This window comes from Lepidochelys kempii, chromosome 8, assembly GCF_965140285.1.
Source record: "Lepidochelys kempii isolate rLepKem1 chromosome 8, rLepKem1.hap1, whole genome shotgun sequence".
Lineage (NCBI taxonomy): Eukaryota > Metazoa > Chordata > Testudines > Cheloniidae > Lepidochelys > Lepidochelys kempii.
In genome coordinates, this window is record NC_136387.1 from 79,147,137 (window position 1) to 79,174,623 (window position 27,487).

Below are 27,487 nucleotides of genomic sequence, written 5' to 3' on the forward strand. Positions count from 1 at the left end.
AAAATTCCTCTCGGGCAATCACAGATATGTTAATTTAAGTGTTTAAAGTCCTACTGAATCTTCTTGGAGAAAACTGATCTTTTAAGGAAATGTTACACTTTGTCGCTGTAGAAACAATACTGACTCTTCATACATATGTGATTTCCTAATAAATCTGTGCATCTAAAAAGAAATGGCAAAGAGTTCCTTATTTCACAGTATTTAGAAAGGAAGAGGTCTGTTTTGCTTCATGTCACACACACCTACTTCCCATCTGAATGGGAATGTTCAATGTAGTAAAGAATTGTTGTTATTTATTATCACCCAGCACCAAGGAGTCCTCGTCAGGGACTAGCACTCATTGTACTAAGTGCTGTACAAACACAGAACAAAAAGATGATCCCCACCCCAAGCAGCTTACAGTTAAGTACATGACAAAAGACAACAGATGGATACAGACAGACAGGGGAGGGCAAGAATTCAGCGTGAGAGGTGTGGGCTCAACACACATGGCCTAAACATTGACAAGTTTTTTGTAGGTATGGTGGCAAAGGAGAGCGTCGAGGAGAGATTTTAAAGGTGGCTAATGAGGTCGTTTTGTGGACATTTATGGGCTGCGCCTCCTAACGTGTGGGGCAGCATGGGAGAAGGCACGAAGGGGCATGTTTGAGAATTTAACTGTTTAGTATTTAAAACCACTTACTGCAATGTATAAAGAGCCTAATTCTGCTCTCACACCAGTGTGAATCGAGAGTTTTTTAATTGCAGGCAGTGGAATTACATCCGTGTAAAACTGGTGTTAGTGAGGTCAAAATCAGGCCCAAAAACTCTTGTCCCTTTTGTGTGAAATTTTGGTGTCAATGGAAGTTTCGCCACTGACTTGAACGGGGACTGACCTTTACCTTTTGTGTTTATCCCCACTGGCTAGTAAGCATCCTGCTGAGAAATATTGCCACCTAGCCATTTCATTACTGACACCTTTTTATTTTTTTACATGACACTCTGTTGATGCAAAGCAGAAGACAGTCTTACTGGCATTGTGAGGCTTAGTTAACATTTGCAACACACTTTGAGCTGGAAAAAGTTTTATATAAGTGCTAAACATTATAATTACTTGAAATTATCACTTATATAGCATCTTCTATCTAAGAATTTCAAACCTTAATTGATTAAACACACAGCACCCCTGTGAGATAGGCACGATTGGTATTATTATGCTCAACATACAGCCAGGGAAACTGAGGCATCAGGTAGTAAAATGACTGACTATGGTTATGGTGTGAGCTAGTATCAGCTCTGGTACTGAAACCCAGATCTGCTGATTTCAAGTCCTGTCATCCCTGTCCCACTAGATCATGGTGTATTATTTTTCATAATAACTATTATTATTTTAATAATATTCATATATACAGAAAACATGTGGGAGATTTGTACAGGTTAGAGTTATAATTGTGAGCTAGCTCCTTCTCTCTCAGGCTGATACTTTCAACATCTGTGACTGTGTGTAAGGATTTATTGTTTGAAAAAATGGCACCAAAGTTAGTGCTTTGGGAGGATTAAGTGTTAATGTAAGTTAAATTTTCAATGATTTCATGGTTACCCTGTGTTACAAATAGTGTGATGTACACAGCTGCTTTTTACTACTTGGAACTAACTCAGTATCACCCACCTTAACAACATTGCACTCAGTGGAATTGCTCTTTTTGTAGACCGTAGATCATTTGGAAATCAACTCATCTCTACTATGGACTTTGCTTTCTGAACAAAGCCGTATTAGGACAGTTGCATTATAGAGGATATGGCCTGGAATGAATCTTTCAGCATTGAGACTAGCTTAATACCAAAGATACAAACACACTGCACTCTGGAGCTGTGATGGAAAATACAGATTTCCATCAAATACCCCATAGTGCATTATTGTAATAGAACTCACCAGACCACAAAGCCTGGAATAAATATGAGACATGAACCCACCAGAACTCCAAGGGATGTGCTGGCATAAGAGTCATGCCCGACTCTCATTCTGACCAATGATGGTCAGTCTTTGGTTGCAGCTGCATGCCCCTTTCTCTCTTCCTTTCTGCAGCAAAGCTCATTCCCTCACACACCCTCTCACTATCATGAGTTGTCGCAGAATGGGTTGGATGCCAAGCCCTGCTTGTCTTCCAAAAACAAAAACAGAGACAGAGAGATAAAACAGGCTACTCCCTGGGGCAGTGAGGCACAATTCACCCCACCTTGTTTTAAACTGACTTTTTCCAGACAGGCTCCCTTTGACTGACTCAGACAACCCAGCCCACAGGGCTTCACTCAAACCCCCTAGTCTGTAAGCAGACCCAGGAAATCTCTCATGCTTAAAGTGATCGCTGGTCATTTAAACCAGTTTCCAGTATACCACACTTCCAAGGCATCATGCCAATCTTTGGAAGACTCTCCCTTTTCAGGCCTCCCCGTTCAAACTCAAGGAAGAAGAAAAAAGAACTTAATGGGTAAGTTATTGAGGAAAAAAGATCATAGAATCATAGACTTTAAGGTCAGAAGGGACCATTATGATCATCTAGTCAGACCTCCTGCACAATGCAGGCCATGGAATCTCACCCACCAACTCCTGTAACAAACCCCTAACTTACGTCTGAGCTATTGAAGTCCTCAAATCGTGGTTTAAAGTCTTCAAGGTGCAGAGAATTCTCCAGCAAGTGACCCATGCCCCATGCTGCAGAGGAAGGCGAAAAATCCCCAGGGCCTCTGCCAATCTGCCCTGGGGGAAAATTCCTTCCTGACCCCAAATATGGCGATCAGCTAAACCCATCACAGGCCATTGGGCATATCTACTGATAGTAGTTGAAGATCAATTAATTGCCAAATTAGGCTATCCCATGATATCATCACCTCCATAAACTTATCAAGCTTTGTTTTGAAGCCAGATATGTCGTTTGCCCCTACTGCTTCCCTTGGAAGGCTGTTCTAGAACTTCACTCCTCTGATCCTAAAAGAAAATGGACAGTCACCCCTACAGAGCAGGAGACCTGTCCTGAGCAAATTCATCCATAGGTGCAGAGAGCCAATCAACAACTTTCCCAACCCCAATGGCAGAAGCAGCTGCTGAGCTGAGAGGGGAGCACTGAAGCACTCAGTTATTACCTCCTGCTTCACAACAGTTCTGACAACAGTTTTTTCCCCCATTTCCACTGCAGTCAATGCACAAAAGCAAATTATCCCGTTTAGTAGGGCTCTAAGCCAACAAGCAAATGTCCTTTCTGGGCTCATGTGTCCTGGATGAAGACTTGTCAAAGAGGATGATTTTCTTGTAATGTTTTTATTTATTTATTTAGATTTTAAGTAAATAAAAAGCCTCTACAAGGCTCTAGGTAGCCCTAATGCCTCATTAAACATACAATAAAATCCCAGTAGCATTAATACATTCCTTTCAACAGGAACTCGGCCAGCCACTTACAGAGACTCCTTTCTGTCCCATTATCATCATGCAACATCAGTACATCCTCAGCCCATCCAAAAACCCTCTCAGACAGAGGTCTCTTGCAGTGCACCAGGAAAATCACCAAATCTGGACAATTTTGGACTGAGGAGAAAATTCCACAGTCCTAGAGCCCTCACAGAAAACACTCTGCCAGCCTCTTTTACTTGAACCACATTGCAATGTGATTGCAAGATGCTGAACTGGATCCAAACTTCTCCAAAATGTGGTGTGTTCAGAAATGGGATTTTTGGTCAGCCCTTGGTAGCAAGAAACCAGCATGGAAATTCAGACCCAGCTTTAGCTCCAACTTTATTCAAAATTTGGGGCTATTCAGAGTCAGGGATCTGGTCTGGGCTTATTTCTAATGAATAACACTCATAAACACCCCTAAAAGCACAATTTAATAATAACCCTGAGAAGTTATAAATGCTGCCAAGCAGCTTAGCCATTGAACTTCCTAAAGTGCCAGGCTAAATGGCATAGGACTGAAATAGGGATACTGTAAGTGGAAGGCCAGGGATGATCTCAGATGTGTTTCTCAACCCCAAAAGAGCTAAGAAGGGATCTCTACCTGGTGCAGCTGTTTTGTGAAACACGGATTTTATTGTCTGAATGGTTCTCTCAGCCATTCCAGTGGATTGTGGGCAACGCCAGCCCATGACTAGAGGGTGTTGTGGCACCCACCAAAGTACACAAACGTGTGTGTGGGTGTGTGTGTGTGTGAGAGAGAGAGAGACTAAATACAATTTGCCAACACAGCAAATCTATAACTGCCTTCTACTGATTTGCTGTGTTGGCTATTTGAGGGCTATTTATTTTCAGGGCATTCATCTTCTCCGGCATATGCACAGATTGAGCAATCAAGGTCTGACAGGAAGAGAAGCGGTGGCACTTTTCAGGGGTGTTTGGGGTGGTGGACCCACTGCCACAGGCTGCGGTGACTGGCAAGTGCTGTCACATTGTACTCCGGCTGGCCTGCATAGACCCTGCTGATGCTCTCGAAAAGGTACCTAGTTTGTACAAGACTCAGTGCTTAATTTGTACCAGGGCTGAGCCATGGCACCTCTAGGTTTGGCAGTTCATAGCTCTGGCACCTCTGGGCTTGCTGCATCAGTTATGAATGTAAAAAAATTGCTTGAGCCCCGGCACCCATTTCGTTGCAAATGAAGAACCGACAGGCTGCCACTAACATGCTCTAGGTAACTTTTAGAGTGCATCAGCAGGGGCCAGTTAGAAAGCAACATTTTACAATGCTCTACAGCAGGGGTTCTCAAACTACATTGCATCGCGACCCCCCTCTGAAAACAAAAATTACTACATGACCCCAGAAGGGGGGACCGAAGCCTGAGCCCCACCACCCCAGATGGGGGACAAAACCAAAGCCCAAGGGCTTCAGCCTCAGGCAGGGGGCCTGTAACCTACCCTGCTGCCCAGGGTTGAAGCCCTTGGGCTATGGCCCCGGGTGGTGGGGCTCGGGCTTCAGCTATGGCTCCAGGCCCCAGCAACTCTAAACCAGCCCTGGCAACCACATTAAAATGGGGTCATGACCCACTTTGGGGTCCCAACCCACAATTTGAGAACAGCTGCTTTATGGTTTACATCCCTCCAGTCCAAGCACAGACTAGTGGTGGGTTGTTAAAGGTGAGCAGTGTGTGGGTGTTGCTAGGGTGATTCCTAGCTGGGTATGGGCCTGGTGAGGGGAATCCCTAGCTGGAGACAATGGTGGGTAGGTACTCTGGGGGAGGTCCTTAGTGGCGTGTCAAGGAAGCATCAGGTGCTAGGACTGACTTGGATGGAGGGCTGTCTCTGTCTCTCCCTCTCAGGTTCTGCTGGCTGGGGCAAGGCCTGCAGCTCAGTGCTGCAGTGAAGGCAGCAGAGCTGCTGGCGGAGGCCTCACCAGGCAGGGCAGAAGAAGTCAGTGGCAGAGAGAGGGAACACAACAGAGGGAGAAGAGGAGGATCCTGGAAAGGAGGTCCAAGCCTGGGACTGGCCAAGGTATGTAAGGACTCTAGGTGGCAAGGTAGGGCAACTTCCCTTGGGCTGATCCTTCCATTCTCTGTGTTTGGGGATGGGGGTAGAGGTAGGAGTGTCATGGGGACAAGCAGGCATGGGGTTTTTTTTTGCTATGCTGCACTAGCCCCAAAGTTCACCAGCTGCCACTGAGTGTGGCTATCCAGGACTGGAGTGAGCACGTTTCATTCCCTAAGATCTCTGAGTTACCCATTTCTCTGCTTGCAAATGGAACATGGTTACTCACTAACTTTTTAGGGATGCCATGTCTTGCAAATACAGCTCTCAGTTTAGCATTGGCAGAGTGTGCTGACTTGTCTTGCAGATGCAGTTAACTTCTAGAAATTTGGAAAAGTAGTAGATAGGTGTGTTTGCCAAAGTCAAAAATACCTGCAGCTGTCTTGTGCCATGGACCATCAGTAATCTCATGAGACCACAGTGTGTCTTTTTGGTTTCTTGGCCTATATTTCTGACATGCTCTGCGTTATTCTGTGTTGGGTCCGACCTGGCTTAGCTCTTGCTTTTGTTCTCCAAATGCCTTGATGTGATTCATGTAAGTAGTTAAGCATGTCCTGCCACGTTGTTAATTAATGAACCTTGTTGTAATGAAACACTGTAGTGTCTTTCACAGCCCAATATGGCTGCCGTGTGGAATTCATATGTCTTTTGCTGCCTGGCCAGCCCTCATGTACAATACGGTGTAAGGTGTGCCTTACAGGATTTATGTTCATCCTCCTTCAGTTTGTTTAACAAATCTGTGCTGAGTATGGAAGTGATCTCAACTGCATAGACAACCTTTTCTCCAGTGATTTCACCATCTGGGTCTGTAGTATGTTTCACTGCAATGCTTGATGATGTGTTACTCCTGGGCGATTCTGCGCCAAAAAAATTAAAATTCTGAACAGATTATTTTAAAATTCTGCATATTTTATTTGTCAAAATAACACTATGTAATCACACCAGTTTCAAATATTATGGTAATTTATTTCAAAATACCTGTCAGCAAGTATGTCTGTGACAATACAGGCACAAAAAATTTCCCCCCAAGAGTAAAGAAAGAAACCCCTACGACAACCCAGTTCCTGTTTCTCTGCCACCTCCACCCCCAGAGCCCAGCTGTGGGGCACCCGCCCAGCCCAGACACCTGCACCTCCTATGCCCCCAGAGCCCAGCCTGGACCAGGGAAGGGGGTGGATGTCTCTGCTAGAGAGTTGAGCCCTTTGCATGATCCTAGACCAGCAGCTGAGCAGACCAGCACCCTACTGACCCAGGCAGTCCTGAGGAGTGACCTGAGGGGACACCACCCAACTACAAAGCAGTGAGATGGAGCCTGATGCTGACAAAGCAATGCTGGCAGAGTGGGGTAGGAAGTAGGCCAGGGGAACCAGAAATTGGTCAGGTTGTGCAGTAGGAACATACTACCAATCACCTGAGCAGGATGGAGACAGTGACTGTGAAATGCTCAGAGAGATTAGTGAGGCTACAAATACAGAAAACCCAATAATAAAGGGGGATTTCAACTATCCCCACATTGACCTGGAACATGTCACCTCAGGATGGGATGCAGAGATGAAATTGCTAGACACCATAAATGACAGCTTCTTGGAGCAGTCCTAGAACCCACAAGGGGAGAGGCAATTCTTGATTTAGTCTTAAGTGCTGTACGAGATATGGTCCCAGAGGTGAATATAGCTGAAGCACTTTAGTAATAGTGACCACAATGTAATTAAATTTAACATCCTAGTAGGGGGGAAATACCAGAGGAACTCACCATAGTAGATTAAACTTCAAAAAGGAGAACTACAGAAAAATGAGGAGGGTATTTAAATGGAAATTTAAAGGAACAGTCACAAAAATTAAATGCCTGCAAACTGCCTGGAAACTATTTAAAAATACCATAATAGAAGCTCAAACAATATATATACCCCAAATAAAAAAAACAAACAGCAAGAGGACAAAAAAAAAAAGCCACCATACCTAACAACAGAGTAAAAAGAAGCAGTTAGCGGCTAAAAGGCATCCTTTAAAAATTGGAAGTCAAATCCTAGTGAGGAAAATAGAAAGGAGCATAAACTCTGGCAAGTGTAAAATAATTAGGCAGGACAAGCAAAATTTGAAGAGCAACTAGCAAAAGCCATGATTCCTAAATCTGAGCCATTATTCTTAGGTGACAAATCTGAGGTACAGTCCCTGAATGCGGTGTCATTAGAGGAGATTTTGGAACAAATTGATAAATTAAACAGTAATAAGTCACCAGGATGAGATGGTATTCACCCAAGAGTTCTGAAGGAACTCAGATGTGAAATTACAGAACTACTAACTGTGGTATGTATCCCATTGCTTAAATCAGCTTCTGTACCATGTGACTGGCAGAGAGCTAATGTAATGCCTTTTTTAAAAAAAGGCTCCAGAGGTGATCCTGGCAATTACAGGCCTGTAAGCCTCACTTTAGTAGCAGGCAAATTGATTGAAACTATAGTAAAGAATAATCAGGCACATGGATGAGCCTGATTTGTTGAGGAAGAGTCAACATGGCTTTCAGAAAGGTAAATCTTGACTCACCAATATTATTAGAATTCTTTGAGGGGGTCAACAAACATGTGGACAAGGGTGATCCAAGGTCCCTCAGCAAAGTAAGCTGTCATGGGATAAGAAGGAAGGTCCTCTCCTGAATCAGTGACTGGTTAAAAGGAAGGGTAGGAATAAATGGTCAGTTTTCAGAATGGAGAAAGGTAAATAACAGGGTCTCTGTGGGATCTGTACTGGACAAGTGGTGTTCAATATATTAATAAGTGGTCTGAAAAAAGGGGTAAACAGTGGCAACGTTTGCAGATGACACAAAATTATTCCAGAGAGTTAAGTCCAAAGCAGACTGTGAAGAGGTACAAAGGGATCTCACAAAACTCAGCTACTGGGCAACAATGTGGCAGATGAATTTCAATGTTGATAAATGCAAAGTAATTCACATTGGAAAACCTAATCTCAACTGTACATATAAAATTATGGAGTCTAGATAAGCTGTTACCACTCAAGAAAGAGATCTTGGAGTCACTGTGGAGAGTTCTCTGAAAATATTCCGTCAATGTACAGCGGCTGTCAAAAAATGTTAGGAACCATTAGGAAAGAGATTGATAATAAGACAGACAACATCATACCGCCACTTATAAATCCATAGTACACCCACACCTTGAATACTGCGTACAGCTTTGGTTGCCCCATCTCAAAAAATATGTATTAGAATTGGAAAAAGTACAGAGAGAGGCAACAATGTTTAGGATTCTGGAACAGCTTCCATATGAGGAGAGATTGAAAAGACTGGGACTGTTCAGTTTAGAAAAGAGATGACTAAGGGAGTATATGATAGAGGTACTATAAAATCATGACTGGGTGTAGAGAAACTGAATAAAGAAATGTTATTTACCCTGTCACATAACACAAGAACCAGGGGTCAGCCAATTAAATGAATAGGCAGCAAGTTTAAAACAAACAAAAGGAAGTGCTTCTTAACACAAGACACAGGCAACCTGTGGCACTTGTTACCACGAGATGTCATGAAGGCCAAAAGTATGAGTGGATTCAAAAAATAATTCAATAAGTTAATGAAGGAGAGGTCCATCAATGGCTATTAGCCAAGATTGTCAGGGACATAACACTGTGCTCTGGGTGTCCCTGAACCTCTGATGGTCAGAAGCTGGGACTGGATGCTACGGGATAGATCGCTCAGTAAATTGCTCTGTTTTGTTCATTCCTTTTGCAGGATCTGGCACCAGCCACTGCTGGAAGACAGGACACTGGGCTAGATGGACCATTGGGCTGGCCCAGTAGGGCCATTGTTAAAGTCTTATTTACATCTACCTTTGAACTGGGCGGTGGGATTCCCAGCTTGCGTAGACGTCACTGCACTAGCGCTGCTTGAGTTAGCTCACTAAAAAGAGCAACTCTGCCTAGCTGAGTGTGTCTACCCCTCCCAGACTGGCACTGCCCAGGTTAGCCCAGCTACACGACTGTTTTGAGCACACTGGCTCAAGCAGCGCTGGCCCGTCTACACATGCTGGGACTCACAGCTCCCGGCTGAAGGTAGACACGGCCCGTGTGTCTCAGTACTCTGTAGCTTCTGTGTGGTTCCTGCTGGTCTGCTAATTGCAGCTTCTTGTCTGTGTGTAGTAATTTGATCCACTGCGCTCCTGAGAAAAACAACCGCTTCATGCAAACTCTGGTCACATCTGTCGTCACGTCATGTCTGGAAAAAGGCTAATGCAGTGCCCATCTTTAAAAAAGGGAAGAAGGAGGATCCTGGGAACTACAGGCCAGTCAGCCTCACCTCAGTCCCCGGAAAAATCATGGAGCAGGTCCTCAAGGAATCAATTCTGAAGCACTTAGAGGAGAGGAGAGGAAAGTGATCAGGAACAGTCAGCATGGATTCACCAAGGGAAGGTCATGCCTGACTAATCTAATCGCCTTCTATGATGAGATAATTGACTCTGTGGATGAGGGGAAAGCAGTGGACGTATTGTTCCTTGACTTTAGCAAAGCTTTTGACACGGTCTCCCACAGTATTCTTGCCAGCAAGTTAAAGAAGTATGGGCTGGATGAATGCACTATAAGGTGGGTAGAAAGTTGGCTAGATTGTCGGGCTCAACGGGTAGTGATCAATGGCTCCATGTCTAGATGGCAGCCGGTATCAAGTGGAGTGCCCCAAGGGTCGGTCCTGGGGCCGGTTTTGTTCAATATCTTCATAAATGATCCAGAGGATGGTGTGGATTGCACTCTCAGCAAATTTGCGGATGATACTAAACTAGGAGGAGTGGTAGATACTGTGGCAGGTAGTGATAGGATTCAGAGGGACCTAGACAAATTGGAGGATTGGGCCAAAAGAAATCTGATGAGGTTCAACAAGGACAAGTGCAGAGTCCTGCACTTAGGACAGAAGAATCCAATGCACTGCTACAGACTAGGGACCGAATGGCTAGGCAGCAGTTCTGCAGAAAAGGACCTAGGGGTTACAGTGGACGAGAAGCTAGATATGAGTCAACAGTGTGCCGTTGTTGCCAAGAAGGTCAATGGCATTTTGGGATGTATAAGTAGGGGCATTGCCAGCAGATCGAGGGACATGATCGTTCCTCTCTATTCGACATTGGTGAGGCCTCATTTGGAGTACTGTGTCCAGTTTTGGGCCCCACACTACAAGAAGGATGTGGAAAAATTGGAGAGAGTCCAGCAGAGGGCAACAAAAATGATTAGGGGACTGGAACACATGACTTAGGAGGAGAGGCTGAGGGAAATGGGATTGTTTAGTCTGCGGAAGAGAAGAATGAGGGGGGATTTGATAGCTGCTTTCAACTACCTGAAAGGTGGTTCCAAAGAGGATGGATCTAGACTATTCTCAGTGGTAGCGGATGACAGGACAAGGAGTAATGGTCTCAAGTTGTAGTGGGGTAGATTTAGGTTGGATATCAGGAAAAACTTTTTCACTAGGAGGGTGGTGAAACACTGGTATGCGTTACCTAGGGAGGTGGTGGAATCTCCTTCCTTAGAAGTTTTTAAGGTCAGGCTTGACAAAGCCCTGGCTGGGATGATTTAATTGGGGATCGGTCCTGCTTTGAGCAGGGGGTTGGACTAGATGACCTCCTGAGGTCCCTTCCAACCCTGATATTCTATGATTCTATGATTCTATGCTTTCTAGCACGGACAGGGAGCCGAGAGTGTCTTCCTTGTGAGTATACTACAGCCTCTGTATTTTGGGAAGTGAGACCAGGGATGTACAGTTTAATCCACAATTGTCTTTATTAGATACATAACAAGATGGCTCCTACAGACTCTGAGCATGCAGACCCTGAGTGTGCCTGCATCATGTGAGAGACCTCTTTCACTGGGAGGCCCTCCAGTGATTACATATAACCAATTTTAAAGAGAGAGGGCTACAATATGTTACAGTGGGAAGAGCCTCTGCACCTTTTGCCTGACACAGAATAGAGCTGGACATCAGCTCCAAACAGGCTGATGAGGAAAAGGCAGCTAAGGCTGGCATAGGGGCCCATGGGATCCATCAGCATGGTACATTAGCCAAGAAGCCCCCATGTAGGGAACATGGAGAGTACAGCATGGAGATGCAGCATGGAGAGTGCTGCAGCCTGCCGGGGAAAAATTCTCTTACGTAGTGTCTCATACAAAGCCAGTTATTTTGTGCGGGGGATGGAAGGATCGCCATATTTAGGGTCAGGAAGGAGTTTTCCACCGGGTCAGATTGGCAGAGACCCTGCAGGCTTTTCGTCTTTTTGCCATGTGCAGCTTGGGGCACAGGTCACTTGCAGGTTTAAACTAGTGTAAATGGTGGATTCTCTGTAACTTGAAGTCTTTAAATCATGATTTGAGGACTTCATTATCTCAGCCTGAGGTTATGGATCTATTACAGGAGTGGGTAGGTGAGGTTCTGTGGCCTGCGGTGTGCAGGAGGTCAAATTAGATGATCATGATGGTCCCTTCTGGCCTTAAAGTCTATGAATCTAGGATGAATTACACCTTTCAAATCTATTCAGTTCAGATATAAACACTCTTAGTTCTGAAAGATAAGGCTGGCTTCTCTCTCTCTCTCTCTCTTTGTATGGAGTGAAATATTACTTTTTCTTATCAAATATTTATAGGAAGGGAAAAACAGATTTGGGATTAATGCTATCATTACAAATGATTATTGGTGAAATAGTTACTATGTATTTTTTAGAAAACCCTTTCAGAAGAAACTGCTGATCAAGGAGCAACATCTACATTTTCTCAGACCTTATAAAAAAGAGAAAATTTTAGGAGCTAAAAATAATCCCCACCATTCAGTGATATCGGAAATTACACCAGTGACCAAAAAAACTTAATTTAGTAAAACTAAATCACCTGACTTGGATAAGCTTGACAGCTCAATTTATATAAAATTCAGTGAATTGTCGCTCCATATTGAAATAAACTGTATTTTGGATTTGCTAAGAATAATAAATTAAATCTAGGCATTTTGCCTGAAAAGAAAAAGAAGAGACACTTGAAATTACAGCCCTCTTGCTCATGGCTTAACTCCTGCTCCCCATACTTTCAGAAGTAATCCTATTGACATAATAATTCTGGCAGGGTGTTTAGAATCAGACATTCAAATATGAATAAGTCATGCATCAGAATAGATCAGATTCTGTATGATCCAGTAATATTCCTGCTGGGATAAAGCTGCTCCCCCTCCCCACCATACTTCCCTTACTGTGCAACCCAGTTCAACCTGCCCACATGAGTGGAGAGAAACAGTCTGACCTATAGGTATGTCTACACTGTATTATAAACCCTGGTCTCTGGGCTCTTCACTTGTGGACTTGAGGTTTCCAAGCCTGGGACTGAGTATCCACACTGCATTGTAAACCTGGATTTACAGTTGTTGGCCCCGGGTCTCACAACTGTGGTAATGCATCCATACTGCACTACACAGCTCTTGTGACTCAGGTCTGCGGCTTGGGCTGCATCCACACTGCAACATGTCACGGCTTGGACCTGATTCACAGTGGGACTTGGGCTTGAACCCGTCCCTGGGGGCAGAGGAGGGGTCTGTGGGGCAGGGTTGATGACAGGGGGGGAAAGAGAGGGCAATTGTACTGGGGCCCCAAGCTCAGGTGCCCTCCCCATAAAAAAGTCTGTAACTTCTGTATTAATAAAGTTAAACGAGAGGGGGTGAGGCCTCCAGTGAACCTGATGGTCCAAGGCCCCGTATTTCTCTTGGGTGGCCTGGACCTGGGTCCTGAAGGTTTACTAACCCAAGCCAGAAAGATTTTGTGTTAGGCCAATGCGGGATTTGGGCTGAAACCTACATCCCAGGTTTACAATACAGTATAAACATACCTTAAGTTATTAACACCTCTTTCTTATAGCAAACAGAGACGAAAAAGTTCATGACCTTTTTTCCGGCTATAGCCGTTGTAACAATTAGGCAAGTTTAATATTGCTATGTTACTTTAGTATATGCTCAAATAGTACTTAAAATGAAACTTTTTAATATGGTTACTAAGGTAACGACAACCTTGTGACTCTCCCCTTCTCTGGTGTTTTTGCACAATTCTTCTGAACCATTATCAGTTAGATAAGCTCTTGTGCCTTATGTCAGGTCAGAATAACCAGGACAAAGTTATCACAAACATTACAGCACCAGAAACTTCCAGAAAATAAGGCTCATCAACAATTTTCTTTATGAATTAAATATTTTGTTTTAAAACGATCCTTCAAAAAAAGTCTAAAAAGCAGCTCTGTTTTGAAAGTTATTTTCAAAAGGTATAAATGGCTCGGGTGGAACGATCAGAGTGGGACTATGCCAATGATACCTTCAGTTCAGAATAAAAAGTCAACAGCATCGGAAAAAAATTGTTTGAGTAACTTGATAAAAAGTTGATAACTCAACAAAATTCACCCCGGCAGTGCCCACCAGTTAATAATTCTTCTTCTATAAAAGCTGCATGTTCCCCTGAGGGCTTCTTTCACCTTCATCATGAGGAGAATCATACTGGCACTGATGTTCACTTTTGTGGGTAAGCTCCTTTTTTCTAATAATACTTGGCAGGGATGTTCAGAGGGGGCCTGAAGAGATTAGGCACCCAAATCTCATTGACTTTCACGTGAGATGGAGCTGAACTCCCTTAGGCACTTTTTAAAGCCCTAGTCACAAGCTTTATCGGAGTTTTATGGATAAGTCAGTATATTAAATGTGAAGTGAAAATAGTTGTTTTCAGTGTCTCACATATCCATTTGATTTCTTTCCCCCCAGGGAGTCAGAAATATGACATTGGTAAGTCTACTGCTCATTTTAAATTAATGGACCTAACTCTGCCATCATATATACTGGTACATCTCCCACTAACGTCTCCTGTTTTTCTGGGGGTAGAATTGGGCATGTGACTTTTTGTTGTGATGATGATGATGATGAACTATAGTGTCACAAAAATGTTGGCATAAGTAGATATTTCAACTACTTTTTTTTATTAGCACCTGGTTTCAGCAACAGCAAGACCTACTTGTACAGCTATGAAGGCCTCATTCTGCATGGTCTGCAAGAGAGAGGGTTGGCAAGAGCTGGGCTAAGGCTGACATGCAAAGTAGAGATCAGTGGATTGTCACACAACTATCACATGCTGAAGGTAAATGACAGTGTATATGAAGGAAAGCAAGCAAGCAAAGGAAGATGCAGTAAATAGTAATGGAAGTTATAGTAATACATCCAGGCCTGTGTAATGGACTGGCAGCCAGAGAACAACCACATTCGAATCCTAGGACCCTGTAACTCCATAACCAGTCAGTTAAGGATTTCCCCCGGCATGGGGGAATCCCCAGGTAGTGCAGAGTCAGTGTGTTGAGCTGTACCCCCCTCCCAGTTCCAAGTGTAGGTGCTCAGCCAAGGAGGTGGCTGGGGAAAGAGGGCACGACTGAGGATTCTAGTGCTGCTGCTGTCTTCGGCTGATGCAAGGCAGAGCTGTTGCAGGCTGTTTCAAATTAGAGCAGCGCTAAGGCTGCTCTTAGTTGTGTTAGGAGCTGACTGGTCTCTGGGTGGCCCCAGGATGTGGTGGTGAAGGCGGTATAAAGCCTTCTTGGCCCCCCCACCAGGGTTTCGTACTGAGCCAGACCTAAGACCTGGCCTCATAGCTGATCGTGTATGTTGCTGAATGCCCTGTCTCCTGATGGTTTTGCTGGAAGCGGAGGAGTTCAGAGCACTCAGCACTCCACAGCAGTAGGCACCCAGAAAGTTTTGGAGAACTCAGATTGTGTATGGAAAATTACAGATCAGGGGTAGATCCTACTACCACAGAGGTCAATGGCAAAATTCCCACTGATTTCAAAGGAAGCAGGAGCAGGCACCAGCTCTATAGATGTTTTTCAAAACAAAGTTACATAAGTTGTTTGAAGGCTGTATTCACATAATTACCCTGAATGCTCGAAAAATACCAGAGGCATTTGTTAAAACAACTGTCTATGCAAATACTTTATCAGACAAACAGGACGTTTTAAAAAGAAAGTTAATAAAAATTCAAGAATAAAATAACCCCATTTTGTCATATCTTTTCCATAGCTTGAGAAAAGCTGAATGCTGTAGATAAAATGTCATGCCTGGTGTTATTTCCTGTTTCCTCGATCTGTTTTTTCAATATTGTTTAGCTTTAATTTTTATTCAGAACTGGAGAATTACAACAATAATATAATATAGGAGTGTTCCTATTCATTAGAAAAAAATACATTCAACAATTTAAAACGTGGCAAGAGAAAAGGGGTCTAAGCATCTAAACAAATGGAAATAAGAGACAAATGTGGGGGAATATTTTATATATATATAAAAACACTGCCAGAATTTGGCCCAGAAGCTATTTTTCTTTGTTACATTTACTGTAACAAATGGATTTGTGCCACACCAACATAATTTATTATGTACCTCACCCTACGATAGGATAATGATAACACAATGAAAGATCTGAATGGAAATAATGTAATATCTGTTAGAAATATTTATTTACTTTGCTAAATTCTGATCACAGTTATATTGGAGAAACCCTTCTGAACTCTAAGAGGTTTCAGAGTAGCGGCCATGTTAGTCTGTATCTGCAAAAAGAAAAGGAGGACTTGTGGCACCTTAGAGACTAAATAAATTTGTTAGTGTCTAAGGTGCCACAAGTACTCTTTTTTTTTTAACTCTAAGAGTCTCACTGGTGTAAAAGAAACCAAAAATTGACCCTAAATGTCTATTGATTCTGTAGCTCTGTCTTTACATTACTGAGGGCAACATGCAGGGATTCTGAATTACAGAATACTGACATAGATTAAAATGACAAAGGGGCAATCCACACTTAGCAGCAGTCACTAAACAAGGCTTCGAATAAAATTAGAATTATATATAGGAGATGTCTTGTTTTTACATCCCCCTTCCCCTCACGTCTCTACATTACAAGCAAGTACTTGTAAAATTAAACACCTTTTATAGGCTGCTAGCACTATAATTGGTTGACACCTCCAGAGGGAAGGGCATAATATCTGTGTTGGTAGGAACCAGAGATCCTTCCTCCTCCCCTATTAAAAACAATGGTCCTCTTATTCTCCTAACCAATGATGTTTTTGTGCAGCATAGTGGCTAGCAGCCGTAATTCTAAACATTTGTATATGGAGGCACACATAAGCAGTGTTTCGGCTGCGCTTCCCAGAACACTTTGTGTGAAAGCTGTCTGAAGCTTTGGGGATAGGGAAGGTATTTCCCTCCCCAGCAGATAGTCTGTGTAATCAGGGTTTTCACTCTCCACTTGAACATTCAAATGGTACTACCAGGTTTGTGGGACTAATGAAGGTTGCATGATTTGTTTTATTCTCTGTCAGAACTTTGGGTGGGCAGAAATCCTTTGTGGAAATTGTGTCTTGACAGCCTCATCCCAGACCCAAGTATAGGAAAGGAAAGGAGATAATTTTATGCAATGTTTAGACAAGTGGCTTCATGATGGAGCTCAGATTCTTCTCTTGGGGAAATATTTTTAACTGACAAAAATTTTGACAGGTGTGTTTTCTGAATTTTGTTCTCAGATCCTATCTCCACAGTTGGACGAATACAATGGAATCTGGCCCAGAGATCCATTCACTCGATCTTCCAAACTCATCCTGACAATTGCATCATGTCTCACCCAACTCTTTAAGTTTGAATACAACAGAGGGCAGTTTGGGAACATTTATGCCCCCAAAGATACTCCTGTCACATGTGTTAACCTAGTGAGAGGGATTCTGAACATGTTGCAGATAACTGTCAAAAAGTCACAGAACGCATATGACTTGCAAGAGGTTTGTTTTTCCTTTCTAATTCTACTCTGCCATAAGAACAAACATTCGTTTTTTATTATAAAGTTATTTTGATTCAGATACAGTTTCCAGGAAGGTTACTGTTCACCTGCTCCTTGTCCTGGAATGAAAGTCTGTTTCAAATGAGAAATGCAATTAAGCTCTATCACTCTCTATAGGCCGGGATTGGAGGTGTCTGCCATACAAGGTACATTATCCAGGAAGACAGGAAGAGTAACCGAGTCACAGTATTCAAAACCAAAGACCTCAACAACTGCCAGGATAAAGTGGAGAAGAACATTGGAATGGCTTACATCCGCTCTTGTGCTACCTGCCCACTGGTATGGAACATATAGACATATAATGCCAAATTAACTGCAGGTGTATACACATATTGCTGAGCTGATTTAAACAGAGATGGAGTATACTCATTTCAATGGTGAATTTGGCTCATTCATGATAAATCTGGAGTTAAACAATGGTCTGTTCTCATTTACTATGGGAGTTCTTTGCCCTTTTAGAAAGAAAAGATCATAAAAGGAACAGCTGCATTCACCTACAAAATGAAATACACAGATGCTGGCACCCTGATCACACAAGCTGTGTTGCAGCAGGTCTATCAGATTTCCCCTTTCAGTGAACCTGCTGGTGTTGCTGTCATGGAGGCAAGGTAGGCCTCAGCCATTACACTGTAAATGAGTATAATGATCAGACCAGGGAGAATACCTTTAAAATACATTCACCAAGACTTTGGGAATAAAACAAAAATTGCTGCAGCTGGATGGTTCTTTTGTTAGTTTTTGGCATTCAGAGGAGTAATCCGGTCCTATGTGTCTCTGCCTGTATCTAAGTTTCTTCATTGTAATTAATGCAGCCCAAATTGCTGTACGTGGCATTTCACTTTTGCATAGGGTGCATCTCACGTGCATGTAAACTGAAATATTTGAGAAATGTAAATATCAATAAGATGCTGTTAATACTAGCTTCTCCTCAGTTTACTTTGTTAAAATGATAGAGAAGCTGTGAGATTTAAATATAAACTTTTTACTGTAAAAATGTTCACGTTGTTGCAAGTTTCATAGGTGCTCATATTTTACACTTGATATTTTTAGCCAGAGATCTCCATGTGTTTACAAACTTCAGTTAAGTCTCCCAACACCCTGATGGTTTATATAAATAACCAACATGGAGTGACTTGTTAATATTGTTACTGAACAGTTTGTGAACAATCTGCAAATGTAAAATGATAACCTCAAGAAATTTTTCAGGATTTTGAATAATGAATAAATTTGAGAATTTTCTGACCCATTTGCCGACAGTGTGAAGTTATTGTTGGGAATCTTTCATTCAGCTATAATATCCACTGGATTTAGCTTAGACAAATGGAGCACCCAAAGTAAAAATGTTATGGCTACATTTCACTCTTTTCCTTGCAGACAAGAACTTACTTTGAATGATGTTAGAAACAGTCAAGCAAGTACATCAGAAATTCAGTTGCAAAACTATGGAAGTCTTCGTTACCATTTTGCAGGAGAACTACTCCAGATGCCAATTCATCTAATAAAGACGAAAAATCCTGAATCACAGGTATAAGATACTTAATATTTTAGGCTCTTTCATTATTTATAAAGCTAGTGGAAGATCAGGAAATTATTTCAGACACTTAACGATATCTTGTAATCCCTTCTGCCTTCTGTTTTTTTTATCAGATAGTAGAAATACTACAGCAATTAATTCAGCATGATCAACAAGGGTACAATAGAGAAGCTCCAGCCAAATTCTTAGAACTTATCCAGCTTTGTCGTGTGGCAACCCCTGAAAACCTTGAGTCTCTTTGGAAACAATTTGCTGATAAACCTCAATATCGGTAATTGACTGTATCACTCTCAATCAACAGTTCTGAATAGAGAAATTCTGACAATGAAAATAATAGATGCCTCCTCTTGTTTACAGGCATTGGTTATTGAGCGCAATCTGTGCAGCAGGAACTACAGAGACATTCATGTTCCTTAAGCAAAAAATTCATAATGAGGACATGAGCTATTTGGAATCAGCTCTGACTATCGCTCTCGCCTTCCATTTATCCAAAGCTGATGACCACACTTTACAAGCTGTAGCAGTGAGTACAGTACATAGGATCATTCCTCATTCTGTTGTCTTGTAATTCTTCTACAAGAGAGACAGTGTGTGTGTGTGTGTGTGTGTGTGTGTGGGCGGTAATATCTTTTACTGAACTATCTTCTGTTGGTGAAAGAGACAAGCTTTCGAACTTCACAGAGCTGCTCTTCAGGTGTGGGACAGGTACTCAGGGCAAGTCTACACTTGAAATGCTGCGCTGGCATATGAGCCACATGAGTGCAGCTGCACTGCTGTAGTGCTTTGATGAAGACGCTCTTCGCTGATGGGCGAGAGCTCTCCCGTTGGCGGAGTTAATCCCCCACGAGAGGGGGTAGCTATGTCGGCAGGAAAAGCCCCCCCGCCGACATAGCACTGTCTATGCTGGCATTTAGGTTGGTATAACTACATCACTCAGGAATGGGGATTTTTCACATCCCTGAGAGGTGTAGTTGCACCGAAGGAATGCTGCAGTGTAGATCTGCCCTTATTGTCATGCGAAACACAGGGTGGAACAGATTGTTTACCGGAAGTAGTTACATTCTAAGAGACTATTCAAAGTGAAGTGTCCAGTTAACATCACTGCAGCCATAGGATAGAAAAGTGGGAGGGTAGTGGGTTACAGATTGTGGCAATAAGCCATAAATCCAGTGTCTTTATGACAACATGATTTTTAGTGTGTAGCAATGTTATGAATTTAAGCTCCCAGACTCATCTTTTGAAGGTGTTGTGCAGGTTTCCTTTGAGGACGAGAACCGCGGGGTCAGATATGGAGTGATCATTTTGTGAAAAGTGTTCACTCATGTCTGATATGGTGTTTTTACCTTTTAACATTTTTCTGTTTGAGTTCATTTGAGAATGTAGTGATTGTCTAGTTTCACCCACATAGTTGTACTGGGGCATTTAGTGCATTGGATGAGATACACCACATGTTGTGACAGGCATGTGTAAGACCCATTGATCTTGAAAGGTGAGTTGTGGTTTTTTTTTTATCATTATAGTAGTGGAGATACATCTGCAGGTTTTGCATCTGTTATGGCAGGGTCTGGTGCCACTTTGAGTTGGTAGGACCTGGTATGTGTGGAGCTTGCTTCTGGTGATGAGCCTGGAGAGACTGGGCAGCTGTTTGAAGGCCAGAAGAGGGGGCTTAGGAAAGATTTCTTTCTAGATGTGGTCCCCATCGAGTCTGGATTGTAATTGTTGAATGATACCCTGTATGGACTCCAGTACGGGGTGGCAGGAAACAACTAGGTGTGCGCAGTCAAAGCGGGTGTTTTTTCTGTATTGAAGCAGATTCTCTTGGTGTATTTGGGTGGCCTGTTCCATGATTTGATCTACTTCTCTGGGGGAGTGTCCTTGTTTGGTGAAGGCGGTTTTAAGTGGGTTAAGGTGTACATCTTGGACTTTCCCCTTAGAGCATAATCTGTGGTATCTGAGTCCCTGGCTGTGGATAACAGATTTCTTGGTGTGTTTGGGGTGGTTACTGGATCTGTGAATATAGGTGTGGTGATCCATGGGTTTCTTGTATATAGTTGTCTATAGGGTTCCATTGTTGAAGCTGATCGCAGTGTCCAGGATATTGGCATGTGGTGTAGTGTCCATGTGTTGGGTCCTCCTTCTACTAGCAGACCCCAATCCACTTTTATTAGTGAATTTACACAATGATATGTGGTGGATGTGACATATTTCCTTTTTAAAGCAGTTCACTGTAAAGTTCAGGGTCATTAGAAAAATGTTGATATTTTGATGAATTTTTTCAATCATTGAAAATTTTTAAGCACCTTGGATATTTGATGATAGCTGGCCAACCACCCTCCCCCCCCCATCTATGAAAATTTTCATCATTTTTTTCTGCCAGAAATAGAAATTTGGACAATTTAGACCCACTCTGATCATTAATATGTGAGGGAAATTAGTTACCGTCAGTAATATCACAACAACTTCACATACTGGTCATATGTCTGAATTTGTTACAAGTCTGGTTTCATTTTACTGAAAATACCTAGGAAAATTCAAGATAGTTTCTGATTTGTTCTAATAGGTAAGGTGAACATTCAACTAAATATGACTTTTACTGGATACCAATATTAAGATGTGCTGCTTCTTACTTCTGCAGGATCTAGTGACCAGCTTCCGAATTCAGAGAGCTCCTATGCTTCGCAAGCTTGCTTACCTGGCATATGGTTCCATGATAAACAGATATTGTTCTGTATCATCATCTTGTCCTAATAGAATTCTTCAGGTGAGTGGGTTTTATTTCAGATTTTTTAATACCTGAAGAAATTTCAGAAACTGCTTCTAGTTTAGTTCCCACCTAATTGTGTGTAAATCAGGTCAATAGAAGTTTAAATTCCATCATTTGCAGCTGTGATCAACTGCAAAATTGCAAACAAAATTAGAAGGTGAGTGGAAGCTCTTTGAAAAACCTTAACTGTTCAGAATTTTGAATGCAAGCAGTGATAGTCCATAAGAAAAATGGATTCTGTAAACAAGTTGAAATTGAATTTACAATGAGTGGCAACTTGTCAGATTATAATAAGAGTACTAGGTATATAGTACATGCTACTTTACATTGGTAACATTACTCCTCAATACCACTATAAATGAAGCTCCAGACATATCCCAAGTCATGGCTCCTAAAATGATCATCTTAAGAAGAAACTTCATGATTGTACACTGTCCCAGGTCTTCTCTGATCATTGTCTTCAGTCTATGGAGGTCTATTCCTATGTTCAGAAGTACCAGAGTACTGAGATGGTCTGTTGACATCAGAATGTGTTTAAACCTTGAAAACCAGCACAATAGGGTTAAACAAAGGAAAGCCTGTATAAAAGTAATCTGTCCTTGTCATATGGGTAAATCCTACCCAATGAATCTGGGAAGCAGAAAACATTCAGATGAAGTTATGAGAATATCGGGGAACACATTTAGCAGCACCTAATGGACTCTAATAGAGATTGCTAGGGGTGTTGCCAATACTGAATTTGGTGCCTGTTTTATGGTGCTCGAGAAGCTGCAATAGAATCATTGAGAGAGTCACCCTCTCTGTGAATTCCCCCAGGGCTCAGGGGCCAGGCTGGACTGTGGAGGTGCAGTTTGCAACTCCCTGGGCGGGTGAACAGGAATGAACAGGTATAACGCAGGGAAAGTTACACTAGTCTAAGTCAGTGAGTACTACTTCCTCTTCTCTGTATTTGGCACTATGGTAATGGGAGCCTGGGAATGAAATGTGCAAGGTTCAGCTCAAAGAAGAGAGCAAGGTCTTGGAGCAAAAGGCTTTTTATTCCCTGTGGGCAAGGATGGCAGTGTGTACATGCGAGATTATTATCTGAATTAACAAAGCTACACATTCTTGCTTTGTTTGCAGCCCCTCCATGACCTTGCAGCTGAGGCAGTCAGCAAGAACCATGAAGATGACATGGCCTTGGCTCTGAAAGCCATTGGCAATGCAGGAGAACCAGCCAGTATCAAGCGCATCCTGAAGTTCTTGCCAATATTTTCACCTGCCGCGATGGCTTTTCCAGTTAGAATTTATATTGATGCTGTTTTGGCCTTGAGAAAAATAGCCAGGAAAGACCCATCAAAAGTAAGTGAAACTATTGTTTAAACAAACTCATTGGACATAAAGAATACAGAATGTAATGCTGGTCATGTCCGTGACACACTTTTTGTGCAGTCAGTATGTAATATCAGATACCCAAGGCCAGATTCTCAGCTAGGATAAGTCAGCATAGCTCCATTGACTTCAGTGAAACTAAACTGATTTACCCCAACTGAGGATTTGGTTCGCATTGTTTAATGTCGTATCTCTTAGACCTGTCATGCTTTTTATGTACACAATTAAAGACTGCTCCCTCTGACCTTGGTCTCACTGAAATCAAGAAGAGTTTGGCCATTGATTGCAGTGGAAGTAAGTTTGAGCCCAAAATAATTTGCAATGGAGGTTCACAGTAGTAGAATCAGTGGTACAATATACCATATTGTGGCTGTATGAGACTTTAAAATTAAGACAAGAAATATTGTCTTACTCTAATTCAGAAGAGTAAAATACTGTTACATCATTTTAGCATGGCTCATGACATGGGTTTTCAAAAATGGTTCCATTCACCAGGTTTGTTGATTGTTTTGTCTCTAGCACTGCTACGGAATGCACTAGGGGCAGATTCCCAGCTGGTGTAAAGTAATATAGGCCCACTGACACCAATCGGCATATCTATAGCAATTTATACAGCTGAGGATCTGCCCTTAGCTCTTCACATATATATGGCTGGACATAGATAATAGATTAATGCATAAACTGAAAGTTGATCAATGTGAGGATATATAAAAAATCAAATAAAATTGTATAATCAGTATTACAGGCATTCCTGATTGTGTGGTTGCTGTCCACGCAAAGCTCACACTGACATCAGTAGGAATTTTAAGTAAAAAAGGACTGTGGGATCTCATTCTAAAAAGTAAAACTATAAAAATGTAATAAGTATAGGCACTTTCTTGTTTTTTAGGATTCTTTATCAGAATTATAAACTGCAGATGAAAAAGAATTCTGTTTCCTATACCATATGTTGAGATCTTTTATTAACTTAAATAATACAGGGGAGAAAGAGAGTGTGTGTTAATCCACTGTCTATTTGTCTGTCTGTGCGTTTATACCATGCTTATTACTGTAGTATCTGACTGACTACAATCTATGTATGGAAGTTGCACTGACAACAAGTAATGTAAGCAATGGTGAATACAAATTACTTTGATCCTTCCCTATTGCACACAATATACTCTCCCTGATATCAGTGGGAATTAGGTCATTGTAAGCTGCAAGACTGGGCATATTATTATTGGCAGTTCCCCCCCAACTTCTGTTCATTGTGCCCCAACAATACCTATCTTTGTGCATCAGCGCCTACGTTGCACAGACGGCCATACTTTCAGTTTTATTCTCCCCTCAATATATGTGGGTGACTCACCAGTGCAAACTGAAGTCTTTTAAAGGGAGAATACACCCTAAGAAGTTATTAGGACCTGGAAATGTATTTTTTTGTTGTTTTTTGTTTTGTTTTTCCCCTTCAGGTACAGGAAATTCTTCTCCAGATCTTTGTGGACCGTTCACTCACTCCTACTGTCCGAATGATGGCTTGTGTTGTCATCTTTGAAACTAAGCCTGCTCTTCCTCTCGTAACAACTATGGCCAATGCTCTGCTAAAGGAGAGCAGTTTGCAGGTTGCCAGTTTCACATATTCCCATATGAAGGTTTTGGCAATAAGCAGGATCCCACAGCTCTTTAATGTGTGAGTAAAAAGAGAAGTAAAACTTTCCATTGTAAGTAGTGATTTTCATTACAATTTTCTAAGTATAAATGCAAAGTGAATTCAGTTACTATGGAGCATTATCTCCATTTTATTTAGATCTGCTGCTTGCAACATTGCCCTTAAACTACTGAGCCCAAGACTTGACAGGCTGAGCTATCGTTACAGCAAGGTTATTCACGTTGGCGGCTATTACCGTGAGTACCAGATATGCTGTGGAACTGCTTTGGCTAATATTATATCCTTAGAAAATTCCCATAGAAAAGCCATGAAATGCCATGAATTTCAACTGAAATCCTGCCATTGGCAGTGGGATTTGTCCATTCCTGGAGCAGGAAAAACACATAGACCTCTTAAACTGCAGATGTCTCAGGATCTATGGAGAATACTATGGATCGCTAGCATTCAGCTATGGACTGAGGTATTTGTGTAGACACCCAGTATTCCTCAGACCTGCCGCCTCACCTCCCAGAATGGACATGATCCCAAATTCTCCCCTCAGAGAGACTTTGCATGTGAAGATTGGGCAACACATAGAAATCAATGCTGACAGACTCATTTACATGATTACACACAGAAGGTGACTATACCTTATGTGCACAAGATATCATTGGACACCATAATGAAAACCAAACCTCTGCTGTATTTTGATTTCTACTATAGCAGAATATAGAGCTGGTGCAATTGGAAGAATCTATCTCATGAACAGTCCAAGCAGTATGTTGCCATCTGCAATAATCATGAAACTGAGAGGATACTATGCAAATACCGCAACTGATTTTGTCGAGGTAAATATTACATTTAGATCAACAATCAAACCTATACAAATATTTCTCATGGAAGCCTTCTGGATGGACTGCAGCATTTAACCACAGCCCTGAATAGGGGTTGGTGCAGATGGAAGGCTTGGGGAGGGAGTCTGATTGCAGTTGTTCTTGGCCCTCTTGACCTATAGACTCTGATGAGAGAGGCTGTGAAAGCATTCAGCGTGGAAATAAAATGTAACAAAAGTAAACGAAATCTCAGAAGGCTCATCTAATATCTGTCTGTAAACCTGAACCATAACTGCCTAACATATATGTGTGTAAACATTATACTAGGGATTTCCCGCTACTCTTTGAGCCACATCCACTACTGGATACACAGCAGCAATTTTATTGACTTTAATGGAGTCATGATGGCTCATGACAATGGTTAAATCTGACCCTCCATATTTTCTCTCTCCATCATTACTAGTTTTCTCATGGCTTTCACCTAGTAAAAACCAATGTTTGATACTTCTCCCACGCTCTGTATTTTAACTGTGTCATATTCTGGTCTGCCTAATTTTATTTGTTTTGCATAGGTAGCTCTCCAGTCACAAGGCCTAACAGAGCTCGTCAGGAAACAGAACATCCCCTTTGCTGAATATGACACATACAAAAAATTGAAGGTGCTTGAGAAAACGGTATGTGTATTCATTCTTCACGTCTGTTTGAAAAATATTACTGGAATTCTTGGTACTGCATTTCTTACCCAGCCAAAACTCCCACAGCAGTGTCAGTGAGTGAAGAGTACAGGAGAAAGCCCCAAATGACATATCTAGCCATACACTGCAAGCTTTTAGGGATAGGCACCATCTTTTCACTGTATATATGTCAGTGCCTAGCACAAGGGTGCCCTTATCCCTGATTGGGGCCAGTACAGATGATGATGATAGTAATAATTAATACAAACATTAAAGTGCGTGTTAAAATACAGTATATCAATTTTCTTTAAAAATATGATTGCTGTATAGGATTTTTTTCTTTATTAGCGCTTTCTTGGGTGTAGCCCACTGTTTACAATGGTCTTTACCCAGGTACTAAATGGGCAAGTTCACACTGAGGTCAATGGTAGTTTTGCCTGAATAAGCCTAGATAGCATCCTCAGGATTTGACCCAGTATTTGTTAATACAGTCCTATATATAAAGCAACATTTTTTCTCTAGGTTCTGGGATGGAAGGAACTGCCTCCTGAAAATCCGCTCATATCAGCCTATGTAAAAGTATTTGGCCATGAGCTTGCCTTTGCTGACGTCAACAAGGAGCTCATTCAACAGACAGTGAAGGTATTGATTGCCCCTATCTTTCTGTTTTGTCTGAGGGGCTTCATAGTTTCCTTCCGCTCCTCTGCTCCCTCAACTTAACCTTCTGGATCTTTGTCCCTTTGCAGGCTCTGACTGAATCATCAGATAGGCACATGTTAGTGAAGAAAGTGATCAATCAAATCCAAAGAGGCATTGCAGGACAATGGACACAGGCGATATTGGCAGGAGAAGTTCGGCACATTGTCCCTACCTGTGTTGGCCTGCCACTGGAATTCAGTTTATATAGTACTGGTCTGATACACGCTACAGCCAGTGGTGAGTTTTGAAAAGCATCATTTAATGGTTTCACCTCAACACGTAGGGATTTCAGAGTTCTAATCCCTGCTCTAACATTAAATCCCTCTGTAGTATTGGCAAGTCGCCTACCTTCTGTCTCGAGTTCCTGATTTCTAATATGGAGGTAGTAATACATAACTACATCATACTTGGTGTGAGAATTAATTAGCTGGGAATAAATACTGCCCTTGGATACAGATGTGTAACTCCTGATTCATTTCAGTAGGCACTACAAGGGTAAAACTGGGCCCTTAATTCTGTAAGTGTTTTGAAGATGAAAAGGTGCTCCCTATGTGCTAATTATTATTATTTTAACAAAACTGTCAATTTGGAACCCTTAATATATTGTTTTGCCATTGCTATAATTCTTTTCTATCTCTTTAC

At 42.0% G+C, this 27,487-nt stretch overlaps 1 protein-coding gene across 1 annotated transcript in view; it reads left to right on the top strand.

The window, feature by feature from the left end:
- Positions 1-13,970: 13,970 nt before the first annotated feature.
- LOC140916629 (vitellogenin-2) overlaps positions 13,971-27,487 on the top strand; it is a 33,382-nt gene continuing 19,865 nt past the window's right edge. The window contains exons 1-17 of the mRNA XM_073358302.1: positions 13,971-14,010; positions 14,247-14,267; positions 14,465-14,616; positions 17,033-17,284; positions 17,461-17,622; positions 17,803-17,951; positions 18,718-18,868; positions 18,991-19,148; positions 19,235-19,400; positions 21,513-21,638; positions 22,764-22,982; positions 24,464-24,681; positions 24,799-24,896; positions 25,363-25,487; positions 26,045-26,146; positions 26,669-26,788; positions 26,893-27,082. Coding sequence (XP_073214403.1) covers positions 13,971-14,010; positions 14,247-14,267; positions 14,465-14,616; positions 17,033-17,284; positions 17,461-17,622; positions 17,803-17,951; positions 18,718-18,868; positions 18,991-19,148; positions 19,235-19,400; positions 21,513-21,638; positions 22,764-22,982; positions 24,464-24,681; positions 24,799-24,896; positions 25,363-25,487; positions 26,045-26,146; positions 26,669-26,788; positions 26,893-27,082 — 2,449 coding nt within the window. The remainder of the gene's footprint in view (positions 14,011-14,246; positions 14,268-14,464; positions 14,617-17,032; positions 17,285-17,460; positions 17,623-17,802; positions 17,952-18,717; positions 18,869-18,990; positions 19,149-19,234; positions 19,401-21,512; positions 21,639-22,763; positions 22,983-24,463; positions 24,682-24,798; positions 24,897-25,362; positions 25,488-26,044; positions 26,147-26,668; positions 26,789-26,892; positions 27,083-27,487) is intronic.